The sequence below is a fragment of the Dreissena polymorpha genome, chromosome 5, assembly GCF_020536995.1.
Source record: "Dreissena polymorpha isolate Duluth1 chromosome 5, UMN_Dpol_1.0, whole genome shotgun sequence".
NCBI lineage: Eukaryota > Metazoa > Mollusca > Bivalvia > Myida > Dreissenidae > Dreissena > Dreissena polymorpha.
Window position 1 is genome coordinate 67391104 of NC_068359.1, and position 24352 is coordinate 67415455.

Consider the following 24352-nt stretch of genomic DNA (forward strand, 5'->3'; position numbering starts at 1 on the left):
CAAAATGTGCAGCTCCATGAGATACACATGCATTTCAAATACAGAATTGCTAGCTTCAATATTGCAGAAGTGACATTACATGAGCAATTTTGACGCATAAATTTGACCTTGAAGGATGACCTTGACCTTTCACCACTCAAAATGTGCAGCTCCATGAGATACACATGCATGCCAAATATCAAGTTGCTATCTTCAATATTGCAAAAGTATTCATAAAATAAGCGATTTGGGCCACATATATTTGACCTCTGAACTTAAAGGATGACCTTGACCTTTCACCACTCAAAATGTGCAGCTCCATGAGATACACATGCATGCCAAATATCAAGTTGCTATCTTCAATATTGCAAAAGTACTCATAAAATGAGCGATTTTGTCCACATAATTTTGACCTCTGACCTTGAAGGATGACCTTGACCTTTCACCACTCAAAATGTGCAGCTCCATGAGATACACATGCATGCCAAATATCAAGTTGCTATCTTGAATATTGAAATACTGCAAAAGTGTACATTAAATGAGCGATTTTGACCCATATATTTGACCTTTGACCTTGAAGGATGACCTTGACCTTTCACCACTCAAAATGTGCAGCTCCATGAGATCGATATGCATGCCAAATATCAAGTTGCTATCTTCAATATTGCAAAAAGTTATTGCAAATGTTAAAGTTGGCGCAAACCAACCAACCAACCAACCAACAGACCAACCAACAGACAGGGCAAAAACAATATGTCCCCCACTACTATAGTGGGGGACATAAAAAGAACCAGAATCTTATAATTTATTTATACAAACTAGAGCAGCTTATGGAAAAGGCATGCTTTCTCTAGGCAACAAGAAAGAAAATAAAAATCTGGGTTGAGGTAGGATGAACAAATGAATTTTAGATATTTGAAGTCCTGATACTCTTTAGTTCCAGAGGCAATCTGGTCGTTTACTGTTTTTAATCTGATTGAAAATAAGCCAATAAGAATCTTCATTTAATTTGATAACAACACAAGATGTTTAAAAAAAATGTATACCCCTATGTGCAGCTAAGTATCAAGTATGTGCAAATGGTAAGAAGTGTTTAAATATTGTATGTCCTTGTGACTTTGACCTTTTACCTGTTAACCTCAAAATCAATAAGCATGTTCCATTTCAAGTAACTTCAAACTTATTTAAGTTATGGTAAGTGTAAACTTTATCTATACAATGTATATTATTCAGAAATGTATTTTATGTCACAAGCCTTGATGATATGTATCTTTGACCTTTTGACCCCAAAATCAATAGTTTGTTTTCGTTTCCGCCCAAGTTACCAGCAGAAAATTTAAGACTATGGAAGGAAAAGGTGTTTCTACACATAATGTTGAAAGTAATTGTCTGTGACAAGACCTTGTTACCTCTTGACCTCAAAATCAAGTTTCCATAACACCCATTTGCATGATCATTGTTAAAAAATTTCCCTAGATACGATGCAGACAAGAAAAGGTCTAAATTTCATGTTATAAGCCCCTGTGATCTAAATAATTGACTTGTTGACCTCAACAGTGATAGGTGTTTTCCAGTGATCCCAAGTAACCATCAAAACCGATTGGCGAGTAAAGATCCTATATAAATGTGTCATTTTAATATTGAGAGGAAACAAAAAAGTATTAATGACACTATGCTAGCCTCCGTGACTTTGACATTTGACATGTTTACCCCAAATTAAATAGACAATTTCAAAGCATTCTCTAGTTAATTTTTATGATTATCGTATGGAAACAAATGGTTGATTGACCGACCAGTTGACAGAGGGACAGGTACAAAGCTTTATCCTCCCACTTCTTTGAACAGAACAATAATAAATACCAGTTATGAACAATGTTAACATAGAGGCTCACAAAAACATAAATATAGTCTACTGATCAACCAGCATTTAAAATATGGTACTAAAATATATCCCTTAAAACCTTTAATATTTTTGCTCTTAACATTGCCTTATACTGTACGCACTTTACTATTTCTAAACTATTCAGTTATTATTCATGAAATAAATGATGTTGATAATAGTTTGAAACAAGAATTTGTCTCAATAGTGACAAAGTTTAAGGAGTAGGAGTAAGCCAGTGGACAAGTTTGTGCCTATGGAAAGGCAGGGTGTTATAAACTACTTACCAAGAATTTGTTTCGATACCATTTTGCAAGTGAAGACAGAGTCAAGGGTAGAGATTTGGTATTAACGGTATTTACAGCTGTGCCATCTTCATCCTCATCGTCAAAGTCTGCCTAAAAAGATGCAAATACAGCAGTTAATAAATACAGATAACATATTTCTTAGCACAGCCTTGTTACCCGGGCTTTGAAAGTTCTCAATATCAGGGCTTTTTCCCTTTTTTTAGGAGTGGCCTTTTTATAGGCCCATTCCCTTAAGAGAAAGGCCCCTTACGCAATTTTTTGCCAAATTTTTAATTTACCTTGGAATATTTTTCATACCTTAAATAAAAACAAAGTTATTTTTTTTTTTTATCCAGACTGAGTCATATACACGACCTCTAGAAAAGTAACAGAGTTGTTCTAAGATTTCAACTGGCTGCCTAGTTTTTTAAATGAATGTGACCCAATGCTAACTCAGATATTGTCCAGATACACATTCTGACCAAGTTTCTTCAAGATTCATGAAAATGTGGACACTAGAGAGGCAATAAGCTTATCAAAACACACGGCATGACAAACATTGCACAACCCAGATACAGGGTGATGTCTACAGCAATGCTCAGGTGAGCTAAAAAGACCTGAATGTTGGATACATTTCACACCAGTATGCTCAAATTATAAATCCTTACATTGATTTGGTTAATTTTAGAGAAATATCCCTAAACACTGGCTTTCTCTCAAGTTTGAGGAGAATGACAAAATGAATCAATGTACCTTCCAACATGGAAATTCAGAAAAAATATTTGTCAAAAACATCATTAACTTTTTATTAAGTATTATGACACTATGTTCTATACAATCCAGATTTTAAGTAGTATAACAATACTAATTATCTTTGCAAACAAGGATTGTTTATGAGAGTATTTAAAGTACAAATGATTTGTTCACGTTTTGATTTCAGGATCATTCCAAGAGTGAAGAAAACTACAATAAAGGGACACACTAAATAATTGCTGTTCATAAGCTCACAAAAAGTTCTACTGACCATACCCTTATTACCCTTTATATTCTGACAGTCTTTGAGTTCAAGGATAGTGACCGGGGGAATGTAATTACAACTAATGACTTACAACACAATGGCTGTCCATAAGCTGAGTTAAAGTTCTACTGAGGATACTCTTCACATTCTGACAGTCCTTTGATTTCAGGATAGTGACAAGGGGAGTAACTCTTTCCCGCAGCATGGACACAAGGTTTGCAAACATAGTGCTGTGGTCTGGGGTATTCACCCCTGAAAAGAAAAAGATACATGCCATACTAAAAAACATTTGATATACTGCAATTAAACACTGCTCATGGAGTGAAATGTATACATATACAACAATCTGCTTAACAATTACTAAATATGATTTGAAAATTCAATTCTATGAAAACAACTTCCAAGTTAAACAAGAGATGTGTTTGTCAGAAACACAATGCCCCCTATTGCCCGCTTTACTTAAGCTTTGAAATAAAATTTCAATATATCATTTGGCAGGTTTAGAAATTATCTCCCTTTTAAAGATTATTACTTCCCTTGGATTGTATTTTTTGACTTTTGACCTTGAAGGATGACCTTGACCTTTCACCACTCAAAATGTGCAGCTTCATGAGATACACATGCATGCCAAATATCAAGTTGCTATAATCAATATTCAAAAAGTTATGACCAAACTTTAACGAAGGTTAAAGTTTTAGGAAAGAAAAATACAATGATATTTGACCCTTGACCTTTCACCACTCAAAATGTGCAGCTCCATGAGATACACATGCATGCCAAATATAAAGTTGCTTTCTACAATATTGCAAAAGTTATTAAACTTTAACCAAGGTTAAAGTTTTGGGACAGAATGATAGACAGACAGGCCAAAAACAATATGCCCCCGATCATTCGATGTGGGGGCATAAAAATAAATTAAATAAGTCAAAACAAAAATACACACAAAAAATAGCAGCACTTTTCCTGAATACTTTGTCAATTTTACAAGAAGAAGTTTCATTGAGATAGTAAGCGTCATTAAATTGCAAATTTTACACCATAGAATTATAACTGCTAAAACGGAGAAGCGGTCTTCGTCCCCCTAATATTCTTTAAAAAAAACAACAAGTCACAAACTGTTAATTGTTTTTTTAATGAGTCGCAAATTTCTATAAATTGTGAAAATTTTAGTTGCAAACTTCTCAAATTTGTGAAAAACTGCCATTTTCTAAGAAGGACAAAAGCCAAGACACATAAGAACACAGAAAAATCTACTAATATATGTATATTCAACAGTGGACAATTAGCAACATGGCTATTACTCAGATAAAAGGTTAAAATATAGTCAGTTGGTAATTGGAAACTAACTTTTTTGTTTAGGCCTAACTAAACTATTTTCACATTGACACCATTTATTTTTCTTTTTTTTTTTAAACTGCTAGATATTTGAACTTTTGTTGTATAAAAATCATGTATTGGTACGGCTGTCTATAACAAACATGAAACTTAGGGCCTCTTGAAATAAAGAATAGATCTTCACAGATTTTTAAATAGGACAACTAAGGTACCCGTAACTAAGGCCGCAGCTGGTATTTCAACCAGGAGTTTTTTTGTATCACGTCCTTCGAGACTAAACCCAGTGTGGGAATTCTCTGCAAATTTCAACAGCTCATCAAAAATATTGCTGTTGAAGTCTGACTGCAGAATCTGCAATATAATGGAGGCGTGAAACATAATACATTTGCTGTAAAAGCACAAAAACTTTAAAAATGGAATTGTTATTAAAGTTTGGGAATTTATTTTTTATTCTAAATTTTACTATTCATTCAAGCAACAGATTAACAAATATAATATTTTTTTGCTATCAGAAAAATATGTAGATTTATAGGGACAAAAATAACAAGAATATCAGTGAAACTGATGGATGCTCCCCGATGATGCACTTTGTCAATCTATGTGTTAATAACCACCTTAAAAAAATCTTTTATTAGCCTCGGTGACCTTGACCCCAGTGACCTCAAACCTCATCAAATGGTAGAGGCCCATGCAAGGTACCTACATGCCAAATATGAAAGAGATCGGTAAAGTATTGAAGGTGCTATGAGAAACTGTTACAAAAGCCTGACGGAAAATATATTAATAGCCTCGGTGACCTTGAGCCCAGTGACCTCAAACCTCATCAAAAAAAAGAGGTCCATGCAAGGTACCTACATGGCAAATATGTAAAAGATCGGAAAAGTATTGAAGGCCCTATGAGAAACTGTAAGAAAAGTGTGACAGAAAATCTATTATTAGCCTTGGTGACCTTGAGCCCAGTGACCTCAAACCTCATCAAAAGGTAGAGGTCCATGGAAGGTACCTACATGCCTAATATGAAAGAGATCGGTAAAGTAAAAAAGCATGACGGAAAATCTATTATTAGCCTCGGTGACCTTGACCCCAGTGACCCCAAACCTCATCAAAAGGTAGAGGTCCATGCAAGGTACCTACATGCCAAATATGAAAGAGATCGGTAAAGTATTGAAGGTGCTATGCGAAACTGTAACAAAAGCATGACGGAAAAATCTATTATTAGCCTCAGTGACCTTGACCTTGACCCCAGTTACCTCATCAAAATAAAGAGGTCCATGCAAGGTACCTACATGCCAAATATGAAAAATATGAAAGAGATCGGTAAAGTATTGAAGATGCTATGAGAAACTGTAACAAAAGTGTGACGGAAAAATCTATTATTAGCCTCGATGACCTTGACCCCAGTGACCTCAAACCTCATCAAAAGGTAGAGGTCCATGCAAGGTACCTACATGCCAAATATGAAAGAGATCAGTAAAGTATTGAAGGTGCTATGAGAAACTGTAACAAAAGTGTGACGGAAATATCTATTATTAGCCTCAGTGACCTTGACCCCAGTGACCTCAAACCTCATCAAAATGTAGAGGTCCATGCAAGGTACCTACATGTCAAAAATGAAAGAGATTAGTAAAGTATTGAAGGTGGTATGAGAAACTGTAACAAAAGTGTGATGGTAAAATCTATTATTAGCTTCAGTGACCTTGACCTTGACCCCAGTGACCTCAAACCTCATCAAAAGGTAGAGGTCCATGCAAGGTACTACATGCCAAATATGAAAGAGATCAGTTAAGTATTGAAGTTGAAAATATGAAAGAGATCGGTAAAGTATTAAAGATGCTATGAGAAACTGTAACAAAAGTGTGACGGAAAAATCTATTTTCAGCCTCAGTGACCTTGACCCCAGTGACCCCAAACCTCATCAAAAGGTAGAGGTCCATGCAAGGTACCTACATGCCAAATATGAAAGAGATCAGTAAAGTATTGAAGGTGCTATGAGAAACTGTAACAAAAGTGTGACGGAAAAATCTTTTATTAGCCTCTGTGACCTTGACCCCTGTGACCTCAAACCTCATCAAAAAGTAGAGGTCCATGCAAGGTACATACATGCCAAAAATTAAAGAGATTGGTAAAGTATTGAAGGTGGTATGAGAAACTGTAACAAAAGTGTGATGGAAAAATCTATTATTAGCTTCGGTGACCTTGACCCCTTGACCTCAAACCTCATCAAAAGGTAGAGGTCCATGCAAGGTACCTACATGCCAAATATGAAAGAGATCGTTAAAGTATTGAAGGTGCTATGAGCAACTGTAACAAAAGTGTGAAAAGTAAGGAAGTAAGGAAGGAAGGAAGGACAAACTGGCAACTATATGCTCCCTGAAAATTTTCGGGGAGCATAATAATACAATGTAGGTTTATATTGTTTCCTGCAACATTAGATAAAGATTGTTCCAAGATAGAATTGAGTTGAGTTTTATGCCTAGCATGAGGATCTAATTATTCTTGGAAGAAACATGACCAAAAGAAGCTTGACTGGTTTTATGTGATTTATGGTCATGAGTGCATTCACCTACCTGTACTTGTGTATACACCTCTTCCCACATCTGGTTGAACCGTTGATGACATTTCTTTACAGCAATATTTTTGCTGTCTGGCAAATATTCATCTGCAAAACAACACAAAATTCATGTTTATAAAAATAACAATTATTTTTAGTTTCTTTTTTTGAGCTGCATTCATCTCCATTCATCTGTACAACCAATCTGAAAGCATGCATTTGTAAAGAAAACAAGACATCTGCTGATACTACAAAGATGACCCCAAATTCTACATTTGATTTCAAAATTGGCCTGAAACATCCTCGAGATGTTACATGTGATATGTCTTTATCCCCACGCTTTTTGAAAAAAAGGTGGGGATATTGTGGTGATCTCCGCCGTCCGTCCGTCCGTCCGTCCTGGCCACTATCTCCTCCTACACTAAAAGCACTAGAACCTTGAAATTTACACACATGGTAGCTATGAGCATATGTGCGACCCTGCACTATTTGGAATTTTGATCTGACCCCTGGGTCAAAAGTTATAGGGGTTGGGGTGGGGCCGCGTCAGAAATTATCACTCATTTTTTTAGGTTATTTTACATTTACTTCTTTATTTCTACACCGATTCACTTCAAATTGATACTGAACTTTTGTTATGACATTAGGGTCAATCTCAACTATGCATGGCCCCAATCCCAACCCTGGGGCGCCCGCCCACATAGGCCACACCCACCAAAAAATTCCATTTACTATAATTTTTTCATTTCTACACGGATTCACTTCAAATTGATACTGAACTTCTCTTATGACATTAGGGTCAATCTCAACTATGCATGGCCCCATAACCAACCCTGGGGCCCCGCCCACATAGACCACACCCACCCAAAATTGCCTTTACTATAATTTCTTCATTTCTACACCGATTCACTTCAAATTGATATTGAACTTCTCTTATGACAATACAGTCAATCTCAACTATGCATGGCCCCATTACCAACCCTGGGGCGCCCCGCCCACATAGACCACACCCACCCAAAATTGCCTTTTACTATAATTTCTTCATTTCTACACCGATTCACTTCAAATTGATACTGAACCTCTCTTATGACAATACGGTCAATCTCAACTATGCATGGCACAATTACCAACCCTGGGGCGCCCTGCCCACATATGTCACACCCACCCAAAATTGCCTTTTACTATAACTTCTTCATTTCTACACCAATTCACTTCTAATTGATGATGAACTTCTCTTATGACAATACGGTCAATCTCAGCTATGCATGGCCCCATTACCAACCCTGGGGCACACCTAGGTCAAACATTCGGCGTGGGGATACGCGTCGGCCTCTGCCGCGCCATTTCTAGTCTTTATGATGGTTTACATTTGTAAATTGATATTATAAAATCCACCAATTTATGGCAAAGTTACAGATATGTAATCAAAAAAGTAATAAAAAGACTAGTTATGTAGATTATGTACAGAATAAACTGCATATAAAGTTTCTCTTTAATTCTCAATCTTATAATTTATTTCTAATATCAAGATATTTCAAAAGTTATCAAAAACAAAAAAGAATAAGTGGCAGAAGTTAAGTAGCTTGAAGACTACATAGGCAACATTTGGTCTGCAATAAGTGTTGAGGATCTGAATCTGAATGAATATGTTGAAGCGATCAAGATTGGCTTTTATTTAACGGGGAGTGTGCATGGAGTTAATATGAGCTAGGCAAATGTCCCAGTTTTGTCGATATTGCGGCACTCAAACACTCAATAGATGTTGAGTTCACAGCACTTTCACTGAGTAAATTCCAGTCAAGAATGGGTAGCGGAAAGACCAAAAATGTAAAATTATCACTGTTAGTGTGTAGTGGCTGGAAGCACTTAGGGTTATTAATCACTGAATTAAACACTATATTTTGATGGATGTAGTCTTTAAACTTCTTAACCCTAATAGTGTGTTTTGGTCTTAATCAATGCTTAGTTGGTCCAGCATGGCTGATACACATCCATCTTGTCTGTTTTGTAATCCTTGGTAATAAAGCGTGTCGCAGATTGCTGGCTTCGCTCTAGCTTGTCTATGTCGCCTTGCTGGTACTTCACTCTCATACTCCAGTTTGGAATGGATCAGCGCTTGCATTGCGGTTTGCTGGCAGCTTTGGGGGCAGTATCTGAGGTTACGTCTCAGGAAGCCTAGTGTAGAGTTGGCCTGTTTTGTTATGTTTGAGATCTGGGTTTTCCATTTCAAGTCATTGGAGAAAGTAATACCTAAATATGGATTCTCTTGGACGTTTTTTGAGAATTGTGATGTAAATGGTGTAGAAGAAGGGAGCTTTTAATTTTGAACTGAGGAGCATTTCTTGGAGTAAAACCACATTCCCCAATCCTGCGCCCATTTTTGTAGACTGTCAAGGTCTTCTTGCAGAATTTGGTGGTCTTTAATTGAGTTGATGGCTCTATACAGTAGGCAGTCATCTGCAAATAGCCGAATATGGAATTTCACTCTTTCTGGTAGATCATTAATATGAAAGAGAAGCAGCAGGGGCCCTAACACTGTGCCTTGTGATCCTACAGCAATGTGACGGGATTTCTCACCATCAACCACCACGCACATTTCATGTTGTGTGAGGCAGTGTGATATCCAGTTAAGTAGTGGACTGTGGATGCCCTAGTTATAAAGCTTCAGCAGTAGGCGTACTGAAATCGAGGATAATGGTGTCATCCTGTTTGCTTCGGTCATGGTACATGTATCCGAGCAGGTCATGGGCTTTGACAACAAGTTGAGTTTCACAAGATTATCCTGAGCAGAAGCCATGATGAAGGTTTGTTAATACATTGTACTTGTCCAAATGGTTTAGTATATGGCGACAGATGATAATTATGCTCTAGAAGCTTGGAGAGCACACAGGTGAATGATACTGGTCTGTTGTTCTCTGGGGAGTGGCGATCTCCATTTTTAAAGACTGGGGCAATGTTTGCGTCTCTCCAATCCTTTGGAAGCTTGCCTGTGTCTATTGACCTCTGGGAGATGGCCATAAAACAGGCTTGCAGTACTCTGTTAGGGAGTTCATCAGAACCAGCTGCTTTACGGACTTTGATGTTATTCAGCAGCATGTGTACACCATCCTCCAGGGCGATAGATAACAAGCGTACTTGCGTTATAACGCAATTAAAATAACCAAAAACGTAATTAAATTCAAAATAAAGCGTACAAAAACGCAAATACAAATTTAATAACGTAATTCCAGTAAAAAACTTGCGTCGCGAAACGCAATTCTTACAAACACCGGGTGTATTTTTTAGACTGGTTATTTTCGGTACAAAAATGTATCGGATAGTTTATTTGCCGTCCAATGAAGAAAAGAAGGCAGTCTTTCCAGCGGTTATCAATCTTTGGGGTATTATTGTTATTATTCGTAGATCCGTCCGATTTCTACTTTCATTTTCAAGGTATTCAACTCAAAATGACCCGAAAACGAGGTGCATCGCTTTGAACAGCCATAACTTCATCAATTGTGCAGCGATTTTCACGAACTCGGTCTCATTCAACGCAAAAATGAATGAACTTTGATCAGAAATTCAGTAATTGTTTTTTGTTATGTACAGGTACCTTTTTGAATTCCATGATCAGAAATTCAGTAATTGTTTGTTATGTACAGGTACCTTTTTGAATTCCATTTGTATAAATAATATAGTAACCTTAGTAGATTTTTTTTATATTATATACATGATATATGTCATTCCCTAAATTAACCAATTGAGTTAAAAAAAACGGGGTTGAAAAACCCAATTAAGCTTTAAAGTAGGGGGTGAAATTTTTTGCTAAAACTCTATTGAATTTACAAAACCCCAATTGTTGTCAAAAACAGGGGGTGAATTACCCAATATACCCCAAAAGTTATCTATAGCCCTGCATCCTCACTTATTTGAAGTGGAGGGATGTTGTCATTTACCCTGCTTGTTAGTTGCAGAATTTGCTGGTTTATGTCGTCCTTGGTGAAAACAGAACTGGAACTGATTTACTAGTATTTCTGCCTTGCCTTTGCTGTCTGTGATGTCAGAGGTAAGGGTCTCACTTTTACAGATTTTTCTAAACGTTTAAACGAAATTAAATAAACGAAACGTTACCGTATATATACCGTTTAAACAGTATCCCTATGTCCATTTTAAAAGCATCAGTGCCATCGCATCTCCAAACTGAAAGTAGCAATTATTTCCGGAAGTTATATTTAGTGCATATCCCCTTCGCGCAATGACGTCATATTAAAACCAACTGTTCTCGTCGTTGTCGAACCATTGGGTTACACTTTATCTACTTACATGCCGTAATATTTTGTAACAAAGACGAATTAATATCGAAAAAACATTCCTTAAATAAGAGTAAACCGGTTTTAAAATTGTCAATGTTTTACTTAACACGATGTACATCAAAAGATGCATACTTCAATTTATGTAAAAATATTCCTATACGGAGATCGTTCGCCATATATCTTGAAATGAATGCCGATGAAGAAACGTCGGAAAAATTTCCTCATGCACTTCGTGCCGACGCGCGTCGAATGGTCAAGACAATTTGGGTCATGCTCATGCAACAAAAGGCGGGAATTTCGTGATGACGCGCGTTAAATATTCAAGACATCTAGTCCGTACATGGTGTATTGTTATGTTTACGGTATTGTGAATAAGGGGCATGTGGTGCACGTGATACAAATAGTTTTTAATACGAGTCTTTTTCAGCAGCTGTTAACAAGCTTTGCAATGTCGTAACGTAATGAACTAAACTGATTTATATTGATATTGACTGTCGTTTAAACATTTACAGTTTTTGTAAACGTTTTTGACCAAAACACGAAACGCGACGGTTTAAACATTTAAAGGTGATACCCTTAGTCAGAGATGTCCGTGCTCTAGTAGGAGAACTGTTCCTATATTGTCCGCTTTCCTAAACTTTATGTAGTTCCGGAATGGTTTTGAGTTGTTGTTTTTGAGGCTCTCTTCTATTATTTTGTTAATATGAGTCCATTCAGCTTTCTGCATAGCTCTCTTGGTTTCTTTCTGGCATTTATTGTAAAGTTTTTATATGGTGGACTTGGAAATTAATGGGGAGAAAAATATTGTTTAACCAAAATAGACTTTGACCAGGGGGAAGCATGTATAGTCTGATGGGAAATCGTATAACCTTGGGCTTGGACATGTTTTGGGGCAGACTGGTAGTATAAATTAATTATTGTTATACTCACCAACATTTGCCTGTTTTTTCTTGCCTTTAAATGCAAAGCAGCCCTGAAAATTATGTATGTCATTTTTAATATTAATGCATACAACCCCGAAAACTAAACAGGGAAATAAATAAGCAGGAGATGACAATCTAATGGTAAATGTGCAATTGGATTTTCTGAGAAAAATCTAGCTTAAGAAACTTCAGCGTACAGTTTATATAGTATTGACATACCTGTACGCTGAAGCCAACCCCATATCGAAAGTCAACCAGAGTCGTAACATATTTATGTCACGCTATAAATCAAAAACAGTTCATTTTCTTGGATACATTTCTACATATATTGGTGAATGAATATAAATTACTGCATCGGAGAATATTTTAAGGTTCAAATGTTTCAAATGCATCTTACAATAGATAAAATAAGTCTGAAATTCACAATTTTGACACCATTGTCGCTTTGTCACGTGACGAGTTTTCATTTGGATACTTTCAGATGAACCTTGACATTTTATGCTGAAATTTGTAAACATTACTTTCATTTTCTGAAATCTATGATTTTGTGATTAACAACTTACGTCTGGTGGATTATAAGACTGATTTCAGTGTGAATCAGGTAGTTTTAAATAATATTTACTTTGAGTTTGTGTTTACACTACAATTTGTTAAAAAATGAGCCAGAATAATCTAAAATACTGGGAAATGTCATTCTGAATTTGAAAACACTTGAGCACATGGTATGTTACTAAAAATATAAATAACGTCATATGACCGTGAAATCTCGGGAGATTCGCATTTCAAGAAAGTCTGTCACATCGCTGTTTTTTTTTATATGTACAGGGTTTTTTTTTAGAAAAAGGGGAAGACGCTGGGTAAAAGGGGAAAATCGAGCGCGAAAGAGACATATTTGGGGAAAAAATAAAAACTGATCATTTCAATGTCTATAACTCGCCTAAAGACTTCAGGGTTTTTTTTAGAAAAAGAGGCATGTCTCTGACCTTTTTGTTCTTAAACACATGAACAAGTATGGTATTAAAGTCAAAGTCCTAAATAAAGTTGCAGGGTTAGATCTAATAATGGGAAATGTTTTCAACTGGGGCCGGGGAACGATTTCAATATTGTGATTTCAATTTCATGATGAATGGGTTGACGATCTAGATCTGCTACAGTATTGGAAGGGAAAGGTGCGGCAGCTGCCGATTGTCTACTTTCACAATAATCCGACAGTATTAATCGATGTTGATTACATGTACCTCCGAATCCTGCTGGGTTTCAACGGTTTTTGATGATTCATTCTTAAAAAATGCGTCAACGCAATTAATATTTTCTGAGTCTGAACGTTTTATTTTGTTCGTGTATGAACGCCAATTGTGAGACTTTTTTCTGTTTTAACGTTTATACCCATCTTGGCTTTCACATAACCCCGATGAAAACTCGACTGGTTTCCGGTAATTAATTGACGAATCACCCTTCTCGCGCAAGACCGGAATCCAGTAAAATAGTCACATGATTAATACGATTAGTTGCCCGGTTTCCATGATGTAATTTAAGAGCTATATATAGAATCACTGGGATTCCCAGATTTGAGTGTTCGTCGGGAGAGAGAGAGAGAGAGAGAGCGAGATCGTTGTACATGGTACAAATAGGATAAGTGTCGACTTCCCAAAAGAAAGAAAAAAACATTTCTTTGAGGGTAAAATATTATATTTTAGTGAAAAATTATATTTTTGGAGGGGAAATGGTAGTTTTAGGGGAAAAATTCTGGTAGGGGAAGACGCCGATTATCGGCGTCACTTTCTTAGTGAAAAAAAACCCTGATGTAGGAGGAGAATAGATAAATTTTAAATGTTTAAGATAATATTTTGTGAAAGAATATCAGTTTAATGTAAAAAATTTCAATCTTTCCGATCAAGTAGTTGATTTGGGCCAATAACTGCATTTAAAAGCTGATTTGGACCGGTCTTTGTTGACTGTCAACTTTTCGGGAATTTCTGGTTGACTTTCTCTAATGGGTTTGGTCCATAACTATAAAGTCGCGCCATTCAATAATCATAAAAAGGGACATTTTAAAGTTATGGTAGCCAGAACTAAGAAAAATCCAATGTCCCCAATACACGATGTATAGAATTAATGAACAAACGTGGGAAACTGTGACAATATTTTTTAACCAGAATAGTTACTCTCTACTTACTGCCTATTCTATGTGCAGATTAGATGTTGATGATGAAGGAAATGTATTAATGCATAATGATAATTCTACTTGTAAACATAATGTTGTTGTAGCATAATTTCCGAAATGTTGAATATCCGAAAGTCATGACATTCATCATGGTATAAGAAAAGGGGTATGAAACATGCTTATACCTCATTAGACTACGTCATGTGAACGTCATAAAATATTTTTATATTTTCAGGTATAATTCTTTCATAAAAAATGAAATAATTCGCCAAAATAACCTTTGAAACCGAACCAGCTGTATTCATTTTTTCCCGCAGATCTTTTTGAGTTGAAGAGTATCAACAATAGCCAATCAAAGTGCACGTCACTTCCTACCAAGGTTACACGGCAATCAGTGTTTGTCGTTAATTTTACAGTAAGTAACGAGAGGGAACCAGGTGAGAGCGATATTGTACAAAGAGACCGACTATGCATTGGGTATGATTATATGCCTAAATGATAATTGATTTTAAAAGTTATTAACCAGACGTAGTGCATGTTTTATAGTGTGGAGAGTCTTTGGGAACAGGCTATGTGTTAGTGCGTGATCGAGAGCATATTTACGCTTATTTTGTTAACCAAAATCGCACGGCTTCACAATTTGGGCTGGTACAAAACTCAAGAAGGGATAAATCTGTTTCTTTGCGTCAATAGTAACAAATGAACAACGCAACACTTGTAAAATTCAGCATGCTATATACATCAAACAAAATGTTCAATTACATCTAGCATAGAGTAATCAAAACAACGAAATCCTGCAAAACAAATTAACTTAAATATGCAAACACACACACGCACGCACGCACGCACGCACGCACGCACGCACGCACGCACGCACGCACGCACGCACGCACGCACGCACACACACACACACACACACACACACACACACACACACACACACACACACACACACACACACACACACACACACACACACACACACACACACACACACACACACACACACACAAGCATATCGGTTTATAACAAATAAGCTTACACCAAATACCGTGTTGTACACTATTACCATAGGTACAGCACAACGATTAAAAAAATCTGATTAGAAGTGCTATACATAATTTACAGGAACGCTTTTTTTGTAAAGATGTCTAGGGAAATACATTTGTGAACCTCATGTTTCGAAAGATTAGTTCACTGTTACACATAATTGACATATTTACTCAATTAAGTTAACTGTGAAGACACGTTAACAGTTGTTTCCACCTGTATAATTCCGATTTTGAGTGTTTGTTGTTATTGTAAGGTAAAACTTGTTTGTTAAGATAATGAATCATTCTGTTGTGACTTTGGTGTCATGGATATGGTTTCTCCATGCAAAGGAAATGTAAAGGGATCCTCTTGGGTGTTTATCTCCACCACCAAAACCCATAGAATCTGACTACACAGTTTTCTGAACAAGCCTAACACGTTGGATTAATAAAATATAGTTTAATATTCATATTTTGGCAAAATATTGAACTAAAAGATAACTTAACTCTTTTTATTTTCTGAAGTGCTGTCATATATAGTCTTAAAATAAACACGACACGGCATTATCACATAAATCTATAAATATCTCAGCCTTGCGGCGCTATATATAACCAATATTTACTCCGATTGAATAATATCGTATTTACGCCTTTACCATAGTTGGGCTGGCATAGTCGAGTGGTTACTTCGAAAACAAGTTTGTTAAAATAAAAGTAAAAAAAAGTTCTCGTGGGTTCGATCCCCATAGATTCACTGACGCCATTCAGCTCTTTTTGGATTTGTTCGCTTTTGTCCTTGTTTTCAAAATGTCTAACGCATTTATATTTATATCTATTACTATAAAAAGTGTGCACATTATACGGGCGTAATAATTGGTTGTACAAAGAGTAAAACAATTTTAATTAGGAATGTTAAAAAAGTTAGTATTAAGTCAAAAAGACATTAAAACTGACGTTTGTTTGTGACGCATATTTTACATTTTAATATGTTATGACTACAATTTAACAGATTTTGAACATATTTCCATAGAATATACCGGTAGTTGTGTATTAAATTGTTATAATTGAAAAGGTTTCCTTAATGTTGTCGAACTTTTAATTGTTTGCAATCACATGTGTACGTTGAGTAACGTTTCGTTGTTTGTATTGCCCTGTATTGCCATGTATTGCCCAATATACAAAATATGCTCTTATTTTCTATAAAAGACTAACGAATGGTGTCACGCGTTTGTCTCCTGTTGGAGTCTGCGGACTTCATTTTTCCTAAATATTTTCAATGGATTGTAAGGAGCAACACTAAAAGTATTATATTTTAAAGGCGGACTCAAACATCGGCGGGCACATGCATTCTTATCTTGTTTTTCGGGCATATTAGCGTTATTATTTTTATTGATTCCTAGTATACAACTCACGTAATAATGTGCATTTATATATCAGGTTATTTCTAATCAGGTATTTCTATGCAATGTTGTTATGTAATGCACACGAGTAATGCACACGACAGGACCATTTCTGTGCACGTTATAATGTACAAAAGAGAGATGTATTTTATTAATTGTATTATTATACTATACTGGAAAAAAATAAACATGTACATTTTCACAGTGTAGCATCTTTAGTTCATTTTCATTGAATCAACCACCTAATTACCGATATAAAATTGAGGAGTTTTATGCATAATTGATTCAAATGTAAAATGAAGTCCAAAGCAGACAATTAACCGCCGTTTTTCCTGTAAGAATGGCCTTGATATTGCGGTGGTCTGACTGCACAGTGTCGTAATAAGATAAAACAAAATTAGAAAAGATTCACGATGATCCTTAAGTTTCCATTATATCCAGTGAATTACCTTTATGTGTCTTCTAAACATATTTCCACTCCATTCCCGATTAGCCTACACATCCGAGAATCGCGAGTACGATTCAAAGTCCATGCACATTATGTGTTGGAATTGGTCATGATTTTTTTTTCTTTTCAGGCAAGTCTCCCCTTACGTTGAGTCAACTCATGCAGTTATCTGTAACTGACGCAAGTATAGGTAAATAGACTAATCGGAACGCGTGATAATGTTTTCTGACCGCCGTTAAGTGACTGAAAAAAATATGAACAAGGCGACAATCAAAATCAACAAAACAAAAAAACATGTGTAAAACAAGTATATTTATACAGAAATTTTAATATTGATTAAGTTGTTTACATGATATTGTTATTTTTATCCAATACATAAAGTACTGTGCATACATAAAATACAGAGATTTTTGTTTTATCACCATTAAATCAAGAATGGGACTTCATAAAACAACATAACAGATTATTTTATTTTCACAATGGAATCAAGACTGCGACTTTGTACTTACAACATTTCCGGTGCATTTTCCGTGTAGACCTATAACCAGCTGTAAATTATCCCCACGTCTTTCGGAGAAAAAGTGGGGATATTGTATTGATGTGCGTCTGTCCGTCCGTCCGTCCTGGCCACCTTCTCTTCCTACACTATTAGCACTAGAACCTTGAAACTTACATACATGGTAGCTATGAGCATATGTGCGACGGTGACAGTGACGGAATTTTGATCTGACCCCTTGGTCAAAAGTTATGGGGGTTGGGGCGGGGCCGGGTCAGAGATTTTCACTTATTTTTTTTTATGTTATTTTACATTAACTTCTTCATTTCTGCACCGATTTACTTCAAATTGATACTGAGCCTCTCTTATGACAATAAGGTCAATCTCAACTATGCATGGCCCCATTACCAACCCTGGGGCGCCCCGGCCACATAGTCCACGCCCACCCAAAATTGCCTTTTACTATAATTTCTTCATTTCTACACCGATTCACTTCAAATCGATACTCAACCTCTCTTATGACAATACGGTCAGTCTCAGGTATGCATGGCCCCATTACCAACCTAGGGCAACCCGCCCACATAGGCCACGGCCACCCAAAATTGCCTTTTACTATAATTTCTTCATTTCTACACCGATTCACTTCAAATTGATACTGAACCTCTCTTATGACAATACGGTCAATCTCAGCTATGCATGGCCCCATTACCAACCCTGGGGCGCCCCGCCCACATAGGCCACGCCCACCAAAAAATTGCCGTTTAATATAATTTCTTCATTTCTACACCGATTCACTTCAAATTGATACTGAACCTCTCTTATGACAATACAGTTGATCTCAACTATGCATGGCCCCATAACCAACCCTGGGGCGCCCCGCCCACATAGGCCACGCCCACCCAAAATTGCCTTTTACTATAATTTCTTCATTTCTACACCGATTCACTTCAAATTGATACTGAACCTCTTTTATGACAATACGGTCAATCTAAACTATGCATGGCGCCAATACCAACCCTGGGGCACCCCGCCCACATAGGACACGCCTACCCAAAATTGCCTTTACTATAATTTCTTCATTTCTACACCGATTTACTTCAAATTGATACTGAGCATCTCTTATGAAAATACGGTCAATCTCAACTATGTAAGGCCCCATTACCAACCCTGGGGCGCCCCGCCCATAATAGGCAACACCCAGCCAAAATTGCCTTTTACTATAATTTCTTCATTTCTACACCGATTCACTTCAAATTGATACTGCACCTCTCTTATGACAATACAGTATATCTCAACTATGCATGGCCCCATTACCAACCCTGGGGCGCCCGCCCACATAGGCCACGCCCACCCAAAATTGCCTTTTACTATAATATCCTCATTTCTACACCGATTCACTTCAAATTGATACTGAACCTCTTTTATGACAATACAGTCAATGTCAACTATGCATGGCGCCTTTACCAACCCTGGGGCGCCCCGCCCACATAGGTCACGCCCACCCAAAATTGCCTTTTACTATAATTTCTTCATTTCTACACCGATTTACTTCAAATTGATATTGAACATCTCTTATGACAATACGGTCAATCTCAACTATGTATGACCCCTTTACCAAACCTGGGGCGCCCCGCCCATAATAGGCCACATCCACCCAAAATTGTCTTTTGCTAAAATTTCTTCATTTCTACACCGATTCACTTCCAATTGATACTGAACTTCTCTTATGACAATACGGTCAATCTAAACTATGCATGGACCCCATTACCAACCATGGGGCGCCCCTGGGTCAAACATGCGGCGTGGGGATACGCGCCGGCCTCTGCCGCGCCATTTCTAGTTTTTAATGACATTAATCAACAGCTTATAAACTGTTGAGAACATTTCGCGAATATAAATTCGAATATTTCATTAACTGATTTGAGAGAAATCCCCCACAACATTGGTCACATCACTGCGTCCTTTTGCATGTCCGGACTACTCTCTACATGTTCATACGACACACAGACACACATTTTGGACCAGTTACAATTACGCATTCAATTACATCTCAGAATTTCAGGGTCAGTGCTCGGTTAGTTAATCGTCAGCTGAATACAGAATGGTCTATCGATAAACGCATAATGATGACAATACAGTATTGCTTTCAATATATTAAATAAATACGAATTATAGGGAAATAAATGACTGGGAAAGTATCGGTAAATGCCATTCATTTGCATTGTGAAAAAAAACTACCGACATATCATAGTTTCATGATCAGAGGAAAATAGTTGAATTATCAAACCGTGTGACATTCATTTCTGATTCTCCGAGTTTGTGACGAATATTTTCTTTACTTTTTTTTCCGTTTAAGTAATTTACGTTTTGTTTAATTCAATTTAAACATACATCTCGTATACATATGAAAAACAAGGTTATACATTGACAACATCAACATATCAATTATTGTTATTAAAGTGTGTTCATATTATATGCAATTTCTGCATAAAAGTTGAAGTCAATTTTAGAGATAATGCTAAAATATTATTAAAAAAAAAAGAAAAACAGAAGGACGATAGAAATTTCCTTAAGGAGTTTCAGTAGGGAAAAACATGGAAAAGGTTAGACGGAAAGGAATACTACGATATAGGCAAGCTCATGTTAGAGTGTGACAAATTTATGCCATTTGTTTGTCTGTAAATGTATTTTATTTCTTTCAAACACTATTGTTTCTTCCAATTTTATTTTCATTGTGAAATCTTTTTTGAAAAACCCAATATTAAGAGATTCGTGTCTTTTTTAACACTGAATACATATGCTTTCATAAGAATGAGTATGTAGTTTATTACCATATTATTTGCACCACCTTTTTTGTCCCAATGTCAAGCACGTTAAGGTCATTGTGTATATCTTTACTTGCTAAATAGTATTCAAGATCTCTCCACATTGGCTGTACAATATTACATTCATACAAAATATGAATGAGCATAGATTTGAAGGTGTTAATTTAAATGTATACAGGTATGCATTAGTAGGTAATGCACGTTGGAGAATTTTGTATTGAAAGTTGCGGAAGTTATTGTCAATTGTGGCTTTAAATGGTATTTGATATGTGTTTTTCCAATCAATATTATAGTTATACGATATCATGATACGTTCCCATGTTTGCTGCTGTTTAGTTTTATTTTCATCAAAGGTTTGTTGTAGGTTATATAAATATCTGCATGCTTTCTTTGTACCTAGCACCTTTTTAAGAAATGTGTCATGGTTACAGTTAAAAAAATCTTCTTCACTTAGTTTTTGTTTGTAGCTTTTTGGAATACTTTTGATGAGTGTGTAATATTTGAGGTAATCATTTGTAGGAATATCGTACACACTTTTAAATGTGTCAAAATTGTAAAAGGTTTTCGACCTGAAGTCAAATATGTGTTCTAAGAATTTCATGCCTCTGTTATACCAATTACTGTAGAAAAAATGTATGCTGATTATTCTGTTCTATTGTTAAATTATTCCATTATATTGTTTTATTGATGTGTCCTGCTTTATCATATGATTTTACTTTGTTCCATGATAAGAGAATATCTATAAGAAATTTGTTTTTAAAATTGGTGATAATATGTTTTTCTTCTAAAGGACACTAAAACACCAGATCGCCACCATATTTATTTAATTCTTTTTGGTAAAAGATCTTTCACTGGCCTTTAATATTTGTGTCTGTCAATCTTTTGACCCAACTAGCCTTATTGGAATGTATAAAAGCATGTATATCTGTTAAATTGAGTCCACCCTGTTCAATAGGTTTAATGTTGTTCTTTTGATTATTTTCAGGTTTGCCATTCCACATAAATTGGAAAATATGTTAAATATTTGTTTGTATTGTATCGTTTTGGGGGTGGGAAGCATGGTCAGATAGTACATTATTTTGGGCAGCGTAAATGTTTTGACAACAGTGATTTTTACCATTAATGATAATGTTCCCATTGTTTTAAGCATTTTGTAGATTCTTGTAATTTGGGTGGAATGTATTTTGCCATGTCGAGATTTTCGTCATTTGTGAAATAGAAACCAAGCGTTTTAGCCCCATTAGAGGTCCAGATAAAGTTTTTGTACTCTTTAAATTTGATTAGTGAATGTTTAAGTGAACCAACACGCATTACGGTTGATTTTGGGATATTTAGTTTTTAAGCCGGATATATCACTAAAGTCTTGTATTGCGTTTATTAAAGCAGTGAATGAGTTAATTGTTCCATCAATGAAGTATGTTGTGTCATCTGCAAAAAGGGTTTGTTTTATGTCAAAGTCGTATACTTTTATTCCTTTAATATTTTCATTTTTCTCGATATAATTTGACAGTATTACGATGCCGAGAATAAAAAGCGTGATTGACAAAGGACAACCTTGTTTTACACCTCGTTGTATGGCTATTGGCTCAGAAAAGTGACCATTATTGATTATAATTGTATTTATGTCGTTGTAGAAAAGCTTTATCCATTGTATCAGCTCTGGCCCAAAGTTATATTTTACAAGACATTGAACCATAAAGTCGTGGTCTAAACTGCCAAAAGCTTTTCATAGTCTGCAAAAAGGAGCAAGCCTGGCTTGTTTTTATTATTAAAGAAATGAATTGTTTCAAAAATGGTCCTTTTGTTTTCACCTATATAAAGACCTTTCATAAATCCAGTTTGTCTTGGCGCTATTATTGACGATATAACTTTTGAGGTTCTGTTAGCTATTGCTTTTGTTGCTATTTTATAATCAGTATTTAATAAGCTTAAAGTCTCCAATTGTTTAGTGACTCTAAATCTTTACCTGGCTTTGGAATGAAAATGAGTGTGAGGATGCTTTGTCTTTGAAGTTGGGTTAAGTTTCCAGTTACATATGAGTGGTTAATATAATTCAGATAATATATTTTATCCCAAAAAACTTTGTAGAATTCTGCTGATAATCCATCTGAACCAGGACTTTTGATATTACCCATTTCTTTTAAAGCAGTAGGACACTCGTATTAATTTATACGGCCTTCACATGATTGTTTCTCAGCGTCTGTGAGTTGTTGTATGTGTGTTTCAAAAAAAGTTGATGCATTACTATTGTTGTACTTTAAATGTGTTTTTTACTGTAAAGGTTTGAGTAAAATTTACTCGGTTCGTCTAATATAGTTTTTGTGTCTCTGATAAAGTTTCTGTGTTGTTTATTTTCAGTTTATGTATGGTTTTACTTTCATGTCGTTCTCTAAATTTGCAAAGTACTTAGATTTTTTTTCATTTTGTTCAATGTGTATAGCCCTTGCTCGATTCAACATGCCATTTATTTTTCTCTTCTATAATATGTTCATATTATAATTTTGTTTCTCTAATTGATTTTATAATGTTTTCATCATCAGCAGTGCTATTGTTTAATTTTTTTCTAATGTCTCTAATTTTTCGATAATTTGATGTTCTTTCTCCTGGTTTCTTTTTTTTGTCACAGATGAAAATTTTACACTAACGTTTCTCACAGTCCCTTTTATCAGCTCCCATAATGTTTTTGGATGACTATTTTTGTTAAGTTCTACAACTGATTTTATTTGTGTTTGATACTCTTCTTCTATTTTCTTTACTAAGTAGATACACAAAGGGACGGTATACGTACATAAATTATATTATTCAATATATACGTGAACACATCCGAGATATACCATACCGAATCGTATAAACTTTATTAACAGTGCACGCAATAAACTTTTAAAGTTTAATAAACAAGTCATTAACGACGGATAAAAGACAATTACGTAATGTAAGTTGAGCATTATTTAGTCTAAATGATGAAACTTCATGCAATTATATACACGGCCGTTTATCACACGCTCCACCTCGTTTTTGAGATTCATTAATAAACGAGTCAATGCAACTTCCGAGGTAGCGCTCAGGCCCAGTTGTTTTGAAATTTCATGGATAATTTTACAGGAGGATTATTTTTATATGTTTTCTTCAACACAAAGCGCATTATTTTTAAAATCTTTAAAATCGGGCAATGTAGTGCAATTCAGGGAAGATTAATTAATTCAACAATGTACAGAAACATACATTCTCAACTTATTTAAAAACGTGAGAACCTTTATAAGCTGTGGAATGGTGGAGTTTTTAAAATCATTTCGATGAGTGTTTCCTGTATGACGAGAAATTGTCCACCCAATTTAATCGCTAATGGTATCAAACAATTGCGTTCAACATAAATTAGATGCTGCCATGCACAAAAATATTACCTTCTTGCCGACGTAGTAGGTAATATTGCATTTTTCCAAAAGAGATGGAGGTAATGCTTAGGAGATGGCGCTAATGCTAGGAGGTGGCGCCAATGCAGGATGTATCAATTAACAGTCGTATCGCAATGGCATTATCACATGAAGTACAATTGATACTATTTTTATTCTATTTTTAATTTATTTTTCAAAGTACATACGAAGGCCCAAACCTTTACAGAACATAAACATTTCTATAATAAATAAGATGTAGTGTTTTAAATATATAAGTGATCAACTCAATTAAGAAGTCACCAACATGAATGAAACATACTGTACGATAAATT

General features: G+C 35.7%; 1 protein-coding gene across 2 annotated transcripts in view; it reads right to left on the reverse strand.

The window, feature by feature from the left end:
* LOC127880954 (origin recognition complex subunit 3-like) overlaps window positions 1–14778 on the reverse strand; it is a 46192-nt gene extending 31414 nt beyond the window's left edge. For both annotated transcript variants that reach the window (XM_052428470.1, XM_052428469.1), the window contains exons 1-6: window positions 14707–14778; window positions 12272–12314; window positions 7066–7157; window positions 4711–4849; window positions 3255–3415; window positions 2146–2256 (exon numbers count right to left, since the gene is read on the reverse strand). In XM_052428470.1, coding sequence (XP_052284430.1) covers window positions 2146–2256; window positions 3255–3415; window positions 4711–4849; window positions 7066–7157; window positions 12272–12314; window positions 14707–14733 — 573 coding nt within the window. In that variant the 5' untranslated portion in view covers window positions 14734–14778. The remainder of the gene's footprint in view (window positions 1–2145; window positions 2257–3254; window positions 3416–4710; window positions 4850–7065; window positions 7158–12271; window positions 12315–14706) is intronic.
* Window positions 14779–24352: the final 9574 nt, after the last annotated feature.